The sequence below is a fragment of the Neofelis nebulosa genome, chromosome 17 (assembly GCF_028018385.1).
Source record: "Neofelis nebulosa isolate mNeoNeb1 chromosome 17, mNeoNeb1.pri, whole genome shotgun sequence".
Taxonomy (NCBI): Eukaryota; Metazoa; Chordata; class Mammalia; order Carnivora; family Felidae; genus Neofelis; species Neofelis nebulosa.
The window spans coordinates 11,597,540-11,616,278 of NC_080798.1; the positions used below are offsets into that span (position 1 = coordinate 11,597,540).

At 52.9% G+C, this 18,739-nt stretch overlaps 2 protein-coding genes across 3 annotated transcripts; one reads left to right on the forward strand and one right to left on the reverse strand.

Moving 5' to 3' along the window:
- Positions 1–1,786: 1,786 nt before the first annotated feature.
- ERCC1 (ERCC excision repair 1, endonuclease non-catalytic subunit) lies at positions 1,787–16,190 on the forward strand. 2 transcript variants are annotated; one of them, XM_058709696.1, is made up of 10 exons: positions 1,787–1,920; positions 2,390–2,501; positions 3,467–3,682; positions 5,507–5,610; positions 6,358–6,565; positions 7,508–7,584; positions 14,559–14,658; positions 15,427–15,498; positions 15,694–15,762; positions 16,086–16,190. In XM_058709696.1, exons 2-10 carry the CDS (start codon positions 2,409–2,411, stop codon positions 16,137–16,139), a joined length of 993 nt encoding a protein of 330 aa, XP_058565679.1. In that variant the 5' UTR covers positions 1,787–1,920; positions 2,390–2,408; the 3' UTR covers positions 16,140–16,190. The 2 variants fall into 2 exon arrangements, with proteins under 2 accessions (XP_058565679.1, XP_058565680.1); XM_058709697.1 differs by having other exon boundaries at positions 1,788–1,920; positions 6,466–6,565.
- On the reverse strand, positions 16,027–18,633 carry POLR1G (RNA polymerase I subunit G). Its single transcript, XM_058709695.1, has 3 exons — positions 18,490–18,633; positions 17,982–18,123; positions 16,027–17,793 (listed from the first exon to the last, which is right to left on the reverse strand). The coding sequence occupies exons 1-3, from the start codon at positions 18,509–18,511 to the stop codon at positions 16,515–16,517; spliced, it is 1,443 nt and encodes a 480-aa protein (XP_058565678.1). The 5' UTR covers positions 18,512–18,633; the 3' UTR covers positions 16,027–16,514.
- Between the last annotated feature and the right edge of the window lie 106 nt (positions 18,634–18,739).

Below are 18,739 nucleotides of genomic sequence, written 5' to 3' on the forward strand. Positions count from 1 at the left end.
TAATACCAAAATGTATTTACAAATCGATTGTGCAAAAAAAGAAAATTATTTACAAAAAAACTTTTATCGTAGTCTCCTCACAGAAGCTGTAATCGTTGGAAAGATGGAGACAATGAATATATTCAGGTATATGAAAAAGATGTTAAACTTCTTTTAATTAACCCATCAATTCCATGAAATTCCAATCTCAGTCTCAATAGGATTTTTCATGGAAGTAGAAATCAGTTGCTAAAATCACTAGAAAAGGTATAAAAATGGTAAAGACAGATTTGAAACGGAACAGAGGGGCGACTTGCCTGATGTGATAACAAAACATCAGAATAAAATCATCCAACAGTGCAGCATGGAGGCAAGGAACAGATACACAGATTTTTAATACAACTTCCTAGAAATGTCAGAAATAGACCCATGTATATATGGGAATTTGGTTCATGATAAAGGTGAAATATCAAAACTGGGGAAAGGATTGATTACATTTTTTTAAATGTTTATTTTTGAGAGACAGAGAGAGAGACAGAGTGGGAGTGGTAGAGGGGCAGAGAGAGAGAGAGAGAGACAGAATCCAAAGCAGGCTCCAGGCTCTGAGTGCCGAGTCTGATGCTTAACCCACTGAGCCACCCAGGCACCCGGGGGGAAAGGATTGCTTTTTAAAATAAATGGTTTGGGGACAATTGGCTACATTCATCATAAGTTCCTACCATAGTGTATTTTCAAAAGTAAGTCTGATACAGATGAAAAACAGAAACAAAATCAAGACTCAGAAAAGTATTCTAAGCAATTGTAGGATATATTTCTGACCTTAGCCTATAGCAGGCTTCCTAAACAACCCACCGAAAGCCAAAGTCAGGATGGAACAGACTGATAAATGGGCGTGAATAAACACTAAGAACTTCTCTGTGACATAAACGAATAGTTAAAAATACAAAGTGCACACTAGGAGGAAATATTTGGGATATATATTAAATTGACTAAGAATCAGAATCGGAATCCATAAAGTACTCCTACAAATTAATACTAATAGAAAAGGCATACAATCCCGTTTAAAAAAATGGGCAAAGGATATGAGCAAGCAATCCACATAGGACAAACTACATAAGACCAATAAACTCACAAAAAAGATGTTCTCTCTCCTTAGTAATCAGAGGGCCGCAAGTTAGAACAGTGTGATACTGTTCTTTCAGGAAATGACTAATACTAACTCATCAACCAGGTCTCAGCTCAGATGTCCCTTCCTCCAGGAAGCCCTTCCCTACCCTCGGGCTGGGTGGGCGGCCCCTCCCCAACCCTCTCCCGGGCGTCTGGGATCTCCCAACCCAGCCTTGACCATTCCAGGTCGTCCCTTTTGGGGGACGAGTCTGCCTCTCCCAGTGAACTGTGAGCTCCAGGAGGGCAGGAGGGGGCTATGGTTGTCGTTGGTCACCTCTGAGTCAGTAACACTGCCCCTCACAGGCCCGGGAACAGAGGAAGCGCTGGGGGAATATGAGTGGAATGAAATAATGAATGAATGTGGAAACTGAGGCCAAGTCAATGGCAGAGCCGGGATTCCATCCAAGCCTGTACTGAGGGGAGGAACCTAATTTGCTCTCCCGCCGTTTTTCCCCACTGATTCCTGCCCGGAGCCCGAGCACAAGATGGTGCTTAATAAGGGCATCAAAATTGAAATTCTCGGCAACCAGGGACGTTCAGGGGGGTAGACGGACGGCTCTCTGTCCAACCCAAACCTCCGCAGTCCTCCAGGATCATAGAGAGCTGCGCAGGGACGGCCCCTGTCGAAGTTCTACCCCTCTGGGGAACGGTGAGGGCGGGATCGAGGGCTAGAGAGGCCGGAAGTGCGGCGAGCTCGGGGACGCGCTGGCCGCGCCGGCGGTGGGACGCCTCTGTCCCTCTCCGGTCTTTTACTCCCGGCTCGGGGACGAGGCGGTGAGTCGTCGCGGCGCTCAGACAGCGGGGCTGGGTCGAGAGGGGCGGGGAGGGACCTCCGGTGGCGATTGGCAGCCGCAGAGGCCAACCAGTCGTTGCAGTGCCTGAGAGATGGACGAGATGGACCGAGGGGAGGGGATCCAGGCGCCAGCCCTGCGGGCGGGACGGAGGGGGACGGAGGCTGGGGCGGGCAAACGGAAGGCGGGGAACAGTGAGGGCGGGGTAACTAGAACGCGAGGGGCGGGGCGAATGAAAAGTCTGGACCGGTGAGGGGCGGGGCGGACGGAAGGTGAGGCTCCGTGTGGGCGGGGCTTTATAGAATCTGGGGCGCTCCGTGTTTGGAACTTGATGCTCTGGAGCCCTGGGATTTCTTGGGGCGGGATGGCTGTGAGTGGGGGTTCCTGCTGGAAGGATGGGCATGCAGGCGTTGCTGTCTCACTCGCCCCCGCCGCCGTGTCTTCATTTTCAGGCCCCAGAAGAACCTTGGGATGGACGAAGAGGGAGTGCGGCAGCCCTCCGGGCCACCCACGAGGAAGAAGTTCTTCATACCACTGGATGAGGATGAGGCCCCTCCTGCGGGGGTAGGACAGAGGAGGAGATGGGGAGAACGCTGGCAGACTGGGGTGGGGGTGGGGGGGTGGATTGAGAGGAAGGGGCCTCCAAGGCCCGTGGTGTGGTTTAGGAAATGTTGTGGCCTGGGTCACCTTGGGAAAACAGTCCTTTGCTCTCCGCGAGTCTGCTTCCTTATCTGTAAAATGTCATGGTGGTTCCAAGACAGGGCTCTGGCAGAGGCTGCAAACGCAAGCAGCGGGTGGCTTTGGGTTGTGTTTTATGTGGTCAGCCCCCTGGTTTGCAAAGGATGAATTTATTGCTGACATTGGAGAATTGGAAGGCCTTGCAACTAAAAGGAAAAGTCGGCACTTTTGACATCTCTTGGTAAATTGAAGGATCTGACCACGCCGACATCACGTTCCCGCAGGAAAGCAATTGGCTGGTGCTGAGTGCTGGCCGCTCCGTATGCGCTAGGAAGAAAAAGTGGGCTAAGGGTGCAGGGAGTGATGGGGGAGAGGCGCTCCCTTAGGTCAAGGGGCTGCCTCTCTGAGGAGGTGACATCTTGGCAGTGATGTGAAGGAGGTGAAGGAGTGAGCTGTGTGGCAACCTCTGGGGCAGAGGGAACAGCCGATGCAAAGGCCCAGGATCAGAGGGAGCCTGACAGATTTGAGGGCAGCAAGAAGGCCAGTGGGGCTGGAATCGAGAAAGGAAAGGGAAGGAGGTGGGAGATGAGACAGGGGGAGCAGGGACAGATCTTCTAGAGCCTTGTGGGCTGTGGCGACAGCTTTGGCTTTTACTCTGAGATGGGAGCCACCAGGGTCTCTGAGCAGAGGGATGTGAAATGACTGTGGACAGAACAGACCGCGGGGAGTGAGGATGTAGGTGGGGAGCTGGTCCAAGGGAGAGAAGTTGGTGGCCGGGACCAGTATAGCGGCTGAGGAGCAGGGAGGAGTGGCTAGATTCGGATTTTGACACTCCTCCCCCTCCCCCACAGTTCAAGCCCTTATTCAAGTCCACGCGGAGCCTTCCCACCACGGATACCTCAGCCCAGGCCGCCCCTCAGACCTACGCTGAGTATGCTGTCTCGGGACCTCCAGGAGGGGCTGGGGCTCCACACCCCACGGGGCCAGAACCCCTGGCAGGAGAGACCCCCAGCCAGGCCCCCAAAGCGGGGACGAAATCCAGCAGCATCATTGTGAGCCCCCGGCAGGTGAGGAGGGGAAGGAGTAGCGGGGCTTTGAGCTTTCTGGTGGGAAACACGGGTACGGGGGTGGCACTCAGGTGGGCAGTGGAAGGAAGTCAGAGCTCTTGCCATTGCGCTCTGGGCGACGCGAATTCTCTCATTCATCCATCCAACTACCAGGTGTGGGTTGAGGTTGCACCGTGTCTATTCTTTTGTTAAAACAAAAATACCGTAGACTGGGTCGTTCAAACAACAGACTTTTATTTCTCACCCTTCTGGGGGGTGGGAAGTCCAAGGGCAAGGCGCTGGCCAATTCGGTGTCCAGGAAGGATCCGCCTCCTGGTTCTTTCTGTGTCCTCTCTCGGGTCCCTTTTGTGAGGACCAATCCCATTCATGGAGGTTCTACCCTCCTGACCTCATCACCGCTCCTCACCTCACGCCTCCTTTTTTTTTTTTTTTTTTTCAAAGTTTATGTTTTTATTTTGAGAGAGACAGAAACAGCGTGAGTGGGGGAGGGGGGAGAGAGCGAATCCCAAGCAGGCTCCATGCTGCCAGCCCGGATCCCGACGTGGGGCTCGAACTCACAATACTGTGAGATCACGACCCGAGCCAAAACCAAGAGTTGGACACTTAACTGACTCTGCCCAACCCACACCCCACCGTGGAGCAGGTCCTACCCTCTTTATTAAAAGCACATTCCACCTCATTTAATAATTACTCGTTCATCCCCGAGATGGTTTTGTGTAACGTCTGCGTCCCCCCACAAGGCAGGGATCTTTGTCTGTCTTGGTCCCTGCTGTATCACAGCACTTAGACACACGGTAGGCGCTCAATAAATACTGCTCGGATGGGTTAGAGGCTGACTTGCTCAGACAATCTCGATTTGGGGCTACAGGGTATGTTCAGAGTGGAGTGAGAGCCCGGAGCCTGTCCAGCAGACGCCTGACTGTTGGGGGTGGGGGTCACAGGCCACGTGGGCCTTCCTCTCAGATCACTGGGGGCCACGGTGGGGTTAAGAGCAGGCCAAGGGGCAGGTTTGTGCTTTAGGAAGGTCTCTCTGGCTACTGTTCGGAGGCCAGGAGGGGGCCCTACTGGGGCAGGCGACTAGGAGGAGGCAGGGTAGGGGCCTGGGTATGGGCTATGGCAGCGCAGGGGGAGACTTTGATGGGGATGTCATCCTGGGGGTGCCCGGGTGACCCATTCAGCTAAGCATTCGACTCTTGATTTCGGCTCAGGTCACGATCTCAGAGTCCGTGAGATTGAGCCTTGTGTCAGGCTCTGCGCTGACAGTGCAGAGCCTGCTTGGAGTTCTCTCTCTGCCTGCCTGTCTCTCCCTCTCTCTCTCTCTCTCTCTCTCTGTCTCTGTCTCTCAAAATAAGTAAATAAACTTAAAAAAAAAATCCTGGAAGGTAGACGTCCCCCCTGGAGGAGAGGGACGGGTCCGTGACTAGGCTTGGGTCTCTGGATGATGGGCCTGTCCCTGAGATGAGGGGAGGAGGGGCAGGTGCTGGAGCTGGTGCCGAAGGCACTTGGGATGCAGTGAGGCGGACATCCTGGGGGGAGTGCCCAGCACCCCAGGGCACACACGTGGGGCTAGGGGAGAGGACTGTGCCCGAGAGACAGACTCAGGGACCCTTTAGTTAAGGCCCAGGTCTGGGGGAGAGGTCTGGGTCAAAGCCAGAGCACCCAAGGGCATTCCCGGCTGAGGAGGTGGACTCCGGAGGGAGGGGAACAGGCACAGGCAGGAGGGGGGATGGGGAGGTGTCGACACAGGTAGGGGGAGGGGAGCCCTGGGGCTGGCAGTGGTCCCAGGGCCCTCCCTGTTAATGGCTTCCGCCCTTCCCTCCCCAGAGGGGCAACCCCGTGCTGAAGTTTGTGCGTAACGTGCCCTGGGAGTTTGGTGACGTGCTTCCCGACTATGTGCTGGGCCAGAGCACCTGTGCTCTGTTCCTCAGGTGAGCTCTGAGGGGGCTGCCCCACCTTCCTGAAGGCCTGCGAGGCTATGCTCGCATGTTTGGGACCATTGGGTGGGAGACCTCGGGGTGTGGCCCTGTCAGCTCTGGGCCTAGTGACCTGGCCGGGAGGAAGAGGTCTTCTCCTGGAGGTGCCCAGAGGGACGAGAGCGGCAGGCCCAGACTCTGGTTCTGAGGGAGGACAGGCTGGGCGCCTGGAGTCCTGGGTCTGAGCAGGTTGGGGGTAAGGTCCCTCGGGTCCCAGACATCCAGGGTGAGTTGATGAGAGCCAGGATTTCGCCAGCCTGTACCGCAGTTAAGCAAGTTCCCTCTCCATTCCCGGGCGCCCCTCTGCACACAGAGCTAGATGGGGGAAGTGAACCTTCTAAGTTCCTGTCCTCCCTGCAAGGTACGAGAGCTGGTGGCTGCTGGACAGAGATGTCCCCTAGTTCCCTGGGTGGAGAAGCCACCCCAGCCCCTCCCTGCCAGTGCCTTCTGAGGCTAAAGTAGACAGTCCCTGGGATGGGCCTGCTTCCCAAGACCAGCTGCCCCGTGTCCCCCAGTCCACACCCTCTAGGCGCTTGTCTCCTGTCCTCTACCCGAAGCCCAAGTCTCTTCCCTTCCCCAGTGAGGAACCTGGGGTCCATCCCTCCAGGGAAGCCAGAGCCAGGCAGCCCTTTCCGCCAATCCCGCCATCCCCTTCCTTGATGGATGACCTGAGGCAAGTCACTTAACTTCTCTGAGCCTCAGGTCCCGGTGTCGCCCATGCCCTCTGCATTCCAGTGAGAGTAAAGAAGGGCTCCCAGGGTCTCGGGGAGAGCGAGACCTCCCAATCCCTCCCTCTCCCCTGCCCCCCAGCCTCCGCTACCACAACCTCCACCCGGACTACATCCACGGGCGGCTGCAGAGCCTGGGGAAGAGCTTCGCCCTGCGGGTCCTGCTTGTCCAGGTGGACGTGGTAAGCAGGGGTCACTTCCCCCCCGGCCTCGTCCTCATCTGTCGGGCCACGCGGCAGCCAAGTGGATTGTTGAATCCCAAGAGAAGGTGCAAGTTGAACCATTTTTACATCGGACGTTAACACCCTGTGTTGGCAAGGGGGCGCGAGGGTAAAATCCGGTCTCCTCCTTCCCCACACCACTTCCGCTGGTCCCAGCCCTCTGCCACCTGAGCGTGTTTTGAAGCTATGTCATCCTGTCTTCACAGCCTGGCCCGCCTGGGTCTCTGCCCCAGCCTCTTCTCTCGTCTCAGGGCCTCCAGCCCCAACCGCTTCCATCCTCACAGCAGCTGGGGGGGGGGGGAGGTTCCTAAAGCACAGATCTGATGTCCAGACCCCTCCATGGCTCCCCAGTGCCTCGCTATGGCCCGTGAGGCCATGTGGCCAGACCCCTGCCCTGCTCTCTGGGTTCATTTCCCAGCTTCCATGTGGTCGCCCTTTCTTTTACGTTCTCTATCACATTCCGTGTGAATTGCAATTCCTCAAGTCCTTTCCCCCCCCTCCTGTCTTCCCTATGTTTAAAATGTCCTTTTCGTTCTCCTTTGCCTCCTTCACTCCTCCTCCTCCTTCAGGTCTCAGTTCAGATGTCCCCTCTTCCAGGAAGCTCTCCCTGATCCCCTGGGCAAGTCAGGTATCCGCTCCTGCTCTCCCATCCCAATCCTGGCCACTCTGGGTCATCACTGTGTGGGGACAGTTTGATCTCCCTCATCAGACTGTGAGCCCCAGCGGGCAGAGCCCGGGCTCTCTTGGTTACTGTGTGTTACCAGCATTGCCCAGCACAGGCGGGCACCCAGTCAGAGCTTAGGGAGTGCCTTAAGTGGAAGGCTCTTGGCATCCTGTGGTTTTCAAGACTATAATTCCTTGTTTACTACCAGATTCCCCATTCTGATTTTCTTTTCCACCCAGAAAGATCCACAGCAGGCCCTCAAGGAGCTGGCTAAGATGTGCATCCTGGCTGACTGCACCCTGGTCCTTGCCTGGAGGTGAGACCGAGGCTCCCCGCCCAGGTCAGGCTCTATCCTAAGAGTCCGTCCACCCTTCTGCCCCCCAGCCCTTTCCTTCTGCCATGAGCTCCCCGTGTGAGCCTGGTCCCGGCACTGCCTCTCTCTCGGCCTCAATTTCTGCATCTTTAAAATAGGATCTTAATATTTGTCTTCTAGGGCTATAGTCACAAAAGCAGGTGATATAGATCAAATTGCCAGGGCCATACTGCTTACTTACGAATCAGACCTAAAGTCTGTCTGAATAATTAATTCCACATCTAGGTTTCTAAAGACTATTTAAATTTTTCTTTTAATGTTTATTTAATTTTGAGAGAGTGAGAGCTAGAGTACGAGCAGGGAAGAAGCAGAGAGAGAGGGAGACACAGAATCTGAAGCAGGTTCTAGGCTCCAGGCTGTCAGCACAGAGCCCGACGTGGGCTCGAACCCATGAGCCATGAGGTCATGACCTGAGCTGAAGTCAGATGCTTAACTGACTGAGCCACCCAGGCACCCCTCTAAAGACTATTTAGATTGGCTAATTTCCAGTTGGAAAAAAAGACATACCTTCCTCACCCCATAAGAAAAAAAAATTAAATCCTGAGAAATTGACATCAAAAAAAAAGGTGTTAGAAGAAATCTTTTTTTTTTAAGTAATTAGACTCGTTATTTTTTTTTTTTTACGTTTATTTATTTATTTTGAGAAAGAGAGAGAGGAGGAGGGCCAGAGAGAGAGGGAAAGAGAGGGAATCCCAAGCTGGGCTCTATCCTGGAGCTGACACACCAGGGCTCAGCTCACAAACTGTGAGATCATGATTTGAGCTTGAGTCAAGAGTCGGATGCCTAATCAGCTGAGCCACTCAGGTGCCCTAGAAGAAATCTTATAGGGGAATATATATCTAGTTTTTAATGTTTATTTTATTTTTGAGAGAGAGAGAGAGAATGGGGGAGGGGCAGACAGAGAGAGGGACAGAGGATCTGAAGGGGGCTCCTTGCTGAAAGCGGAGAACCTGTTGTAGCCCTTGAACCCACAAGCCACGAGATCATGACCTGAGCTGAAGTCAGACACTTAATCGACTGAGCCACCCAGGTTCCCCAGGAGAATATTTTTTATTTTTATTTTTGATTTATTAAAAATATTTTTTTTAATGATTATTTATTTTTGAGAGAGAGAGAGCACACACAAGCGGGGGAGGGGTAGAGAGAGAAAGAGACACAGAATCCAAAGCAGGCTCCAAGCTCTGAGCTGTCAGCACAGAGCCCAACACGGGGCTCAAACCCATGAACTTTGAGATCATGACCTGAACTAAGTCTGACATTTAACTGACTGAACCATCCAGGCACCCCAGGAGAATATTTGTTATAATCTTGGGGTAGGAAAAGTCTTCCAAAGCAAGACCCAGAACCCCAAAGCCGTAAAGGAAAAGGTTGGCTGATTTGAGAAAATTAAAATTTTAAAACTTCTGGGTGGTAAGACATACTGTAAATAAAGTTGAAAGACAAGTGACAAATTACCAAAAAGTATTTGCTGTGTATATATTGCATATACAAGTGTGTGTGTGTGTGTGTGTGTGTGTGTGTGTATATATATATATATATGTATGTATATGTATATATATATATACATATATGTATGTGTATATATATATATATATATATACATACATACATATAAATAGAAAATACTTAACATCTCTAATTTATGTATGTATATATAAGTTATATTTATACAGTGCAAATACATTTAAATGTTTATATTCATATGCATATATTTAAACATGTTTATTATATATTTATATATGTAAAGAACTTCCCACAAGTCAATAAGAACCCAAATAAGAGTTTAATGCAGGTTGCCAAAACACATGAAAAAATATCAACCATATGGTTTATCAAGAAAAAAGCACATTTTAAAAAACGAGGTGCTGGGGCGTCTGGGTGGCTCAGTTGGTTAAGCGTCTGACTTTGGCTCAGATTGTGATCTGGTAGTTCCTGAGTTCCAGCCCCGTGTGGGGCTCTCTGCTATCCATGCAGAGGCTACTTTGGATCCTCTGTCTCCCTCTCTCTCTGCCCCTCCCCTGCTTGTGCTCTCTCTCTCAAAAATGAGAAACATTCAGGGGCGCCTGGGTAGCTCAGTTGGCTAAGCGTCCGGCTTTGGCTCAGGTCATGATCTCGTGGTTCGAGAGTTCAAACCCCACATCGGGCTCTGTGCTAACAGCTCGGAGCCTGGAGCCTGCTTCAGAGTCTGTCTGTCTTTCTCTGTCCCTCCCCCGCTTGCACATTGTCTGTCTCTCTCTCTCAAATATAAATAAACATTAAAAAAAAACAAACAGGGGCGCCTGGGTGGCGCAGTCGGTTAAGCGTCCGACTTCAGCCAGGTCACGATCTCGCGGTCCGTGAGTTCGAGCCCCGCGTCGGGCTCTGGGCCGATGGCTCGGAGCCTGGAGCCTGTTTCCGATTCTGTGTCTCCCTCTCTCTCTGCCCCTCCCCCGTTCATGCTCTGTCTCTCTCTGTCCCAAAAATAAATTAAAAAAAATGTTGAAAAAAAAAAACAAAACAAACAAAGTGAGGTGCCCTAAATTTGGTGCAAATCTCTCGTATGGATAGTATGAAACGGGCACCCGCATATTTGCTTGGCAGGAGATTTGACGGGCTATTGAAACACAAAATAGACACCACTCTTCGACACAGAAACTCCTGCACTAGGATAGTCCCTGCCCGTGCGTGCTCACGCGTGTCCGAAGTGACATGGGCCATCACTGTAGCATCAGTGGGTGAGAACCAGAGTTGCAGAAGCGAACGGCCTCGTATTTGTATTTATATACAGAAGGGAGGAAGAAAATGAGCTGTGTTTATGAACAGACTCGTATGTGGATAAACCGAAAAGGGCTCCAGAGGCTCTAGAGGCTCCAGGCCCTGGACAGTGCTGACCTCTGGGGACCGTATGAGGCATAGATGGGGATGAGAGCGGGGCTGTTGTCTTCTGCTTCTCTTTGTTCTGAATATAGACACTGGTTAAACTTTCTTGTGTTAAATAGATGGCATGTTCACGTAGTTCACAGATGAGAAGCGACACGAAAATGTTATGTGTGTGCATACGTCTAGTCGTACATATATATGGTACATACACACGGTGTATATACATGTGGCAGTGTAGACATATGGTTATATATAGATGCTGTTCTGTGCCTTACGTGGTCGTGTCCTTACCTGGAGATCTCTCTCTCTCTCTCTCTTTTTTTTTAGTTTATTATTTTGAGAGAGAGAGAGAGAGAGACACAAGCAGGGAAGAAGCAGAGAGGGAGACAGAGAGAGAGAGAGAGAGAGAGAGAGAGAGAGAGAGAGAGAGAGAGAGAGAGAGAAAGAGAGAGAAGCCCAAGTAGGCACAATGCAGGACTTGAACTCACAAACTGTGAGATCATGACCTGACCCGACCGGAGCCTAGAGTCAGATGCTTAACCGGCTGAGCCACTCCAGGCGCCCCTTTAAAAAAACTTTTTTTTTTTTTTAAGTTTATTTATGTGTTTAGAGAGAGTGCTCAAGAGTGTGAGCAGGGGACGGGCAGAGAGCTAGAGGGAGAGAGAATCCCAAGCAGGCTCTCCGTTGTCAGCACGGAGCCCGACGCAGGGTGTTCATATTTTTAAAAATACTAATTTTTTAGAGCATTAAAAAAAATTTTTTTTTAATTTTTTTTATTACATTTATTTATTTTTGAGAGACAGAGTGAGTCAAGGTGAGAGTGGGGGAGGGGCAGAGAGAGAAGGAGACAGAACTTGAAGCAGGCTCCAGGCTCTGAGCTGTCAGCACAGAGCCCAACGCGGGGCTCAAACCCACAAACTGTGAGATCATGACCTGAGCCGAAGTCGGACACCTAACCGACTTAGCCACCCAACTGCCCCCCAAATTTTTTTTCTTAATGTTTATTTATTTTTGAGAGAGACAGAGCATGAGTGGGGAGGGGCAGAGAGAGAGAGAGGGAGACACAGAACCTAAAGCAGGCTCCAGACTCTGAGCTGTCAGCACAGAGCCCGACATGGGACTCGAACTCACGGAGCGTGAGATCATGACCTGTTGCTCTCTGTTTTATATTCTGAGTCTTGACAAAGGTATGATAATGTGTCCATAAATTCTGTATCACACAGAATAGTTGCACTGCCCTAAAATTTCCCGTGTTCCACTTATTCATCCCTTCCACCCCCAAACTCCTCATCTTTTCACAGTCTGCTTAGTTTTGCCTTTTTCAGGATATCATATAGTTGGAATCATACAATCTGTAGTAGAAATAGAAAAACCCACGGTTCTCCTTGTGTGTAGGGAAAAAAATGCCAGTTCTTCCCTAATGTGGGTCTTTATCCTGTGTGTGTGTGTGTGTGTGTGTGTGTGTGTGTGTGTGTGTGTGTGTGTTTAATCTTTATTCATTTTTGAGAGAGAAGAGAGAGGGAGAACAAGTGGGGGAGGGCAGAAGAGAGAGAGAGAGAGGGGGACAGAGGATCCAGAGCAGGCTCTGTGCTTACAGTACAGGGCTGTGTGGGGCTCGAACTCACAAACCGTGAGATCAGGACCTGAGCCCAAGTCAGACCACCAGATGCGCCAAAGTTTTTCCCACACCAAGCAAGTCTCTGCAGCACCAGCTGGGCGTCCTACCGTTTAACTCACTTCTGACACTACCTGGGGATGGCCTCAGGTCCCACAGGTGAAGGGGCTCAGTCCAACACTGCCCCCCCCCCCCAACTTCAGACGCCAGTCATAAACCCCGCTTGTACTTCTGACCGTCCCGCTCCCAGTGACTCCCTGAGGCTCAGAGCTCAGGGAAGCACATTTTCCGGTTTAATAAAGGATATGATGTTAAGAGAATCAACAGCAAGATGATGAGAGACGTAGGGCGAGAGGTCTGGGAGGGTCCTGCGTGCAGGAGTTTCTGTCCCCGTGGAATTGGAGTGTATCACTTCCCAGTGGCTGCCCTTCTGGAAGCTCTGAGTCCCCTAGTACTGGGATTTTATGGAGTCTTCCTTACGTGGACCCGGTTGAGTATTAGCTCCATTTCCAGCCCCCATCCAGGAGCCCACCCAGAGTCATCTCTGTAGGACAAAAGATGTTCCTCTGTGTTCTTATCACTGAGGAGTTGGAAGGTTCTCGGGGGCTCTGTGCCGGGAACCAGGGCAAGAGACCATATATATTTCCTATTACCTCACAGAAGCCTTTTCAGACCGGCTTTTCTCACTTAGCAGTATTCTTTTAACCTCCCTCCGTGCCTTCTTGTAATTTGGTAGCTTACTCTTCTTTAAAAAATAATTTTTTTTTTTTTTAATATTCATCTATTTTTGACAGAGCATGAGTGGGGAGGGGCAGAGAGAGAGGCAGACACAGAATCCGAAGCAGGCTCCAGGCTCCGAGCTGTCGGCACAGAGCCCGACACGGGGCTCGAACCCACAAACCATGAGATCATGATCTGAGAGGAAGTCAGACACTTAACCGACTGAGCCACCCAGGCGCCGTGGTAGCTCAGTCTTCTTATTGCTGAATAATATCCCATTGTCCGGATGCACATTCTTTCCCAGCTGCCTAATATTCCATCGTGGAGATAGGCCAGGTCATGACCTTGAACTCATGACCCCAAGAGATCAAGAGTTGCATACTTTACCGACCAGGCTCTTGGGCAAGTGACTCAACCCCCCCGCTGGTCTCTTTCCCTCTCTGTGTATAATGGTTTGAAAATAATAATTGCCTTAGAGGATCCTTCTCTGGAAGCTTCTGAACACAGTGAGTTAGAACAGTGCATCGGCCCCCGGAAGGGGAATGTTTCCTATGTCTTTACATCCAAATTATGGGATATTTTGCAACCATCCCACGAAAGAGGTCAAGCTCTTTCTGCTGACATAGGAAGACATCCTGCTGAGAACTGCAGAGGGCAAAAATGAAAGCAAATTGTAGAACAGGACGCAATGTGCTCACTGTGTGCCCTGAACAAATTAAGAACCGGAACGATAATCCTGCTGCAGTGAGGGGAGAGCCACAAAGCCCATGTAACGGGAAAAAAACAGAATTAGAAAAATGCAGGTTTCTTTCAGGAATATGGACCAACACTTGATCAGCAAAGATAGCTTATTAGCTGGGATTTGAAGGCTCACAGAAAATGCCTCGGCACAAGTCCTTCCTTTACTTGGACTCAACTCCCTAGTCTCAAGTTCAAAGAACAAAAAAGGCCAGCTTTCTCCCAGTGCTAATAAACTTGGGTTACTTTATTGCGCACACATACAAACCCTTTTTAAGATTCGGTTGTCCCACCTACCTTTGAAACTGTTCATTACATGTCAAAAAAAAAGGAAAAGACCTCAGTGCCTGACGTGAAAATTAATGGCGATTATTAAATCAGGTTAGTTGCTATAAAAGCTTCAGCAGTCGGCTCACCCCGCAGCCTTTCTCTTGAAAGTGCGCTATATTAAAAATCTTCAGTGGGAACTGAATTGCATCCTGAGTTTTGTCTTCCTGCGGCTGGGAAAATAGTAACAGTGTTTCTGGTTTTTCTCCCGCCCCGGCTCCACCGCGCTGACTTCCCTTCCAGAATAGCTCACATTTCTTAAACGGGCTCTAAGTGCCAGGCACGGTTCTGAGCGCTTGGGAGCGATGACGCGTGTAATTGTCACAATTCCGCTATCCACGCCACTCTGCAGATGAGGACACTGAGGCCCAGAGAGAGAAAATCACTGGCCCTGGGGTCACGCAGGTGGGAAGGGCGAACCTGAGCCCAACAACTCGTCAGGCTCCCAAGCTCTCTCCCTTTGCCAGCAAAGATGTGTAAGGATGTGCCTGGCCGGGGTTACCGCCAGGGACCTTTTCGGGGAGGAAAGTTCGGTTTGCTCTGTATTCGAGTTTGGAACTTTTAGCATCGGCACTGACTACTACTACGGCAATGAAATGAATCTAAAACATGACCACTGCCCTCACCACACTGGCTGACCCGAATGTTCTCACCCCAGCCCTGAGGAGGCCGGGCGGTACCTGGAGACCTACAAGGCCTATGAGCAGAAGCCGGCGGACCTCCTGATGGAAAAGCTGGAACAGGACTTCGTCGCCCGGGTGAGGCCACTACACCTCCCTGCCTGCCCCCCCCCCCGCCCCCGGCCCCTCCCTGCTGCTGGAATCCTACCTCTCCTCCCCAGTCTCCCCCTCAGTTCATCACCTTTCTCTTCCTAAGCACAAATTTGTTTCTGTCCTCCCCAGCTCAGAATCCTCCCATGGCTCCCCAGTACCCTCAGGGAAAGCCTGGCTTCTCACCACACCCTACAAGGCCCTGCCTATTCCGCCCAGCAGCTCTGTCCCCCCCTGACCTTGCATGCATTCTGGCCAGGCTGGCTGGCTCAGTCCCTCCTGTGTCCCCAGCACCACCCAGCACTCGGTGCGCAGGGAGTATTTACCAAATGAAGCATTTAACCTGAGCTCCAACGCCTGAGTAATGGTCGATGTCCACCACCACTCCCGAGGCAGGTACTGTTAGGACCCTATTTGCCTGAAAAGAAAGTCCAGAGGTCAATTCCTTTGCCCAGCCCTCATAGGGAGCAAGCAGTGGGGCCGGGTTTTGAACACAGATCTGACTCCAGAGCCTATGGTCTACCCTGGGCAGAACCAACTCAAGAGAAATGGCATTTATCTTCTCATGATGTGACCAATATTCTCTCAGCTAGTGGGGGACCCACTCTGAGATGAACTTTTAATCAGCCAAAAGGGGGGGTATTTATTGAATACCTCCTGCATGCGGGGCAGTCTGGGGACACAGTGGTGACCCAGCGCTCAGATCGCTCTCATTTCTTCTCCTGCTGCACCTCTGCCTCCTCCCCTCCCTTCCAGGTGACTGAATGCCTGACCACCGTGAAGTCTGTCAATAAAACCGACAGCCAGACCCTCCTAACTACTTTTGGGGTAAGGAATGGTTCCCTTGTCCTGATGGCATTTCTGCCCCCTTGCTTTTTCAAGGAATGCCCCCCCCCCCCCAATGCCTCCCCTGCCCTCCCAGAGGACCTCACCTCCTTCCAGGGAGATCTTAGACCCCCGATGAGCTGGGGCAGGGTAGTTTTGTGCTCCCCATCTCTGACCCTCACCTTCCACCTTCCTCAGTCTCTGGAACAGCTCATAGCTGCGTCCCGAGAAGATCTGGCTTTGTGCCCGGGCCTGGGGCCCCAAAAGGTAAGAACTGTGGGAATGGGCTTGAGGGGTCGGGGACAGGAGGGAGCACTACATAGATGGCACCTCAGATCCCAAAGTTCTAAGGCTGTGGAAGGCCTACAGTGCTTCTCCTACAGTTAGGGAAAACCAAGGCCCAGAGAGGGTGGGGACCAGCCCTAACTCACATAGGCAGCCTGGGACAGAATCAAGATCAGGATGTTTCTCTCCCAGCCCCCAAAGTCCCCTCCGAGCCGAAACCGAAAGAACCAAAGCCCACTCTGGACGTAGCAAGCAGATGGCTCATTTAATGACCAGTTCCTTGTTTCTTTCTTGCTCTCACACAGGCCCGGAGGCTGTTTGATGTCCTACACGAGCCCTTCTTAAAAGTGCCCCGATGACCCCAGCCGCCAGAGAGGCCCTCGTTGTAACAATAAAGCATTTTCCAGGCTCGGGCTGCTTCTGGTGCGGCGGCGCCGTCATCGGGAAGGGGTTCTCTGTTCTCGCTCTCTGCTGGCCCAGGCGGTCACCTCCGGCTTTTTTCTTTTCTTCCCCTTTCTTTTTTTTTTTTGTTTTAAAGTGTATTTGTTTTGAGGGAGAGGAGACAGAGAACCCCAAGCAGGCTCCACACTGTCGGTGCACAGCCTGATGCGGCGCTCGATCTCATGAAACGCGAGATCGTGACCTGAGCCGAAATCAAGAGTCTCAACCGACTGAGCCACCCAGGCGCCCCTCCAGCTTTTCTTGACCACGGTCGTCAGTTTCCCTGGAGGAGGCTACACAGGATCCGGCTGCAGCCTCTTCGACTTCTTCTCCCGGCCTGTGGAAGCCACCTCCCCAGGCTCTGGACTCCGCGGCGGCTCTGGCATCTCCTCCCGGGGTGCTGCCTCTGGCACCCCGCTTTCCCGGCCCCGTTTCTTCTTCTTCTTCTTAGCAGATGCTGGATCTGCCCCTGCCTCAGGTTCACGCTCTTCCGGAAGCTCAGGCTCCATCGGCTCACCCTGTGGGTCCGTTACCTCAGTCCTCGGCTCAGTTGCTCTGAGCCCCCGTTCTTTCTTCTTCTTCTTGGTGGATGCTGGAGCCGCCTGACCCTCAAGGTCACCTGGCAACTCAGGCTCCACCGCCTCTGCCCCTGGCTCCAGTGTCACGTCTTGCCGTTTTTCTTTCTTCCTCCTCTTTTTGCCGGGTGTTGGAGCTGCCTCAGCCTGAAGCTCAACTTCTTGTGGTGGTTCAGGCTCTATCATCTCCCCTGGGAGTTCCAGAGGCCTCCTCTCCAGCTCTAGAGCCTCATCCGTCCCCGGCTCCATCAGGACTTTGTGCCCCGTTTCTTTTTTCTTCTTCTTCAAAGATGGCAGTGGGACGGCTTCCTCCCGTGGCTCCTCCTTCAACTGCGGCTGAGACTCCGTCAGCATCCTTTCCCCAGGCTCCCTCTCTTCTGTCCCCTTCAGCCTCTTCCTCTTCCTGGTGGTGGATGATGGGAACAGCGCTTCCGGAGGCTCCGGCATCTCGGCCGCAGGTTCGGCTGCCACCAGCTCCATCACGTCTAGTTCTGGCGGCTCCTGCTTCTTCTTCTTCTTCTTCTTCTTCTTCGCCACATCCGGGGACCCCAAAGCTGTGTCCACCGCCAGGGCCCCCAGCCCATTCACTGCCTCCTGGGGAGCCGGGGCCTCTGGTGTTTGCCTCTTCTTTTTCCTCTTTTTTGAGGCGGGTGACTTCAGTGCCAAGGCTGACCCAGGCCCTGTTACTGGTGGGCTGCCTCCAAAGGCACAGAACCGGGGTCTCAGGTCAGGGGGGATCTGTGGCGGGGGGCTCGTTGGAATAGGCTGCAGCAGGGTCCCTGGTGGGGATTCCTGGGAACCCTCAAAGATCCTCAGGCTGCCCTGGGGGGCTGGGGCACAGGTGAGTCCCCCCCCTGCCGCCACGGAGGGAGCCAGAAGGATTGCTCCTCCAGCCTGGGGACCGCTGCTTCTGAGGACCCGGTAGCGGTGCCGCTTGCCTGCCAACTTGCCCTTCACAATCTGGGAGCCAGAGAGAGGCACTAGCCGCCCGTTGAGGCTGCAAGGAGAAAGGGGAAGGCAGGAGCTCCGTCAGATTCTTTCCGTGAAACGGGGGGGGGGGGGGGGGGGGGGGGGAAGAGCTGAAAACCGCGTTTCTGGATGCCTAAGAAAAGCCCCTCTAAACTTCCCCCAAGTTCAGCCACTAGGATGGAGCATATTCCCAGGAGGTGGCCTGGGACCACTCACCAGTCTGGGGCGAAGTCTACAGGGGCCTGGATAAGCCACAGTTCCGTATCTGGGTCTGTTAACACTTCCAAAGAGAAACGGGTGGGCTCTGAGGTTGGGGACGTCGCGGTAAAGTTGGGGGGGCAAGAGAACTGAGCAGCACCTGCAGAAGGGGAAATGGGGGTCTGCTGACACTTCCCGTGCATCCAATTCTCCAGGGCGCTTAGGGGGCCCACTGGCCCCAGCCTCTTGAGCGCCTCAACCCCTCACCCGGTCTCTTCTCTGCCTGCTCCCCAGAGGCATCCCTGTCTCCACCGATCCAATCCCGGGGGGCGCCCTTCGCTCCACCGGTGGTTTCCCCCACCCCGTACGCTCCCTCGGTCTGAAGTCCCTTCCTCGCGGGCGATACACTCTCCACAGGTCCTGTCTCGAGGATGTCCCTTTTTCCGTCCGAACGCTCCTGGGCGCCCCTTTCTCCTCCCGGCGGCCAACTCTCTGCACCCCGTCGGCCCGCCCTGATGCAACTCACCGCCGGACGGGGTCCCCGCCATCCCCGGACCCGTGCCTCCCTCAGACCCAGCCGCCGGAGCCTCAGGAGCTCCGTGGACGACCACGTGGAACCAGAGGGGCGGGGCCTCGTCCGGGAGCGCCCATGTGGCGCGGGAGCGCGGGGGTGTCGCTCGGAGTACTCTCTCGCTACGAGCAGAACTGGGGGGACTTTCCGCTTGCGCAGAGCAGACGGCCGAGGAAGACGTTCTTTTCCCGAAAACCTGCTCCCG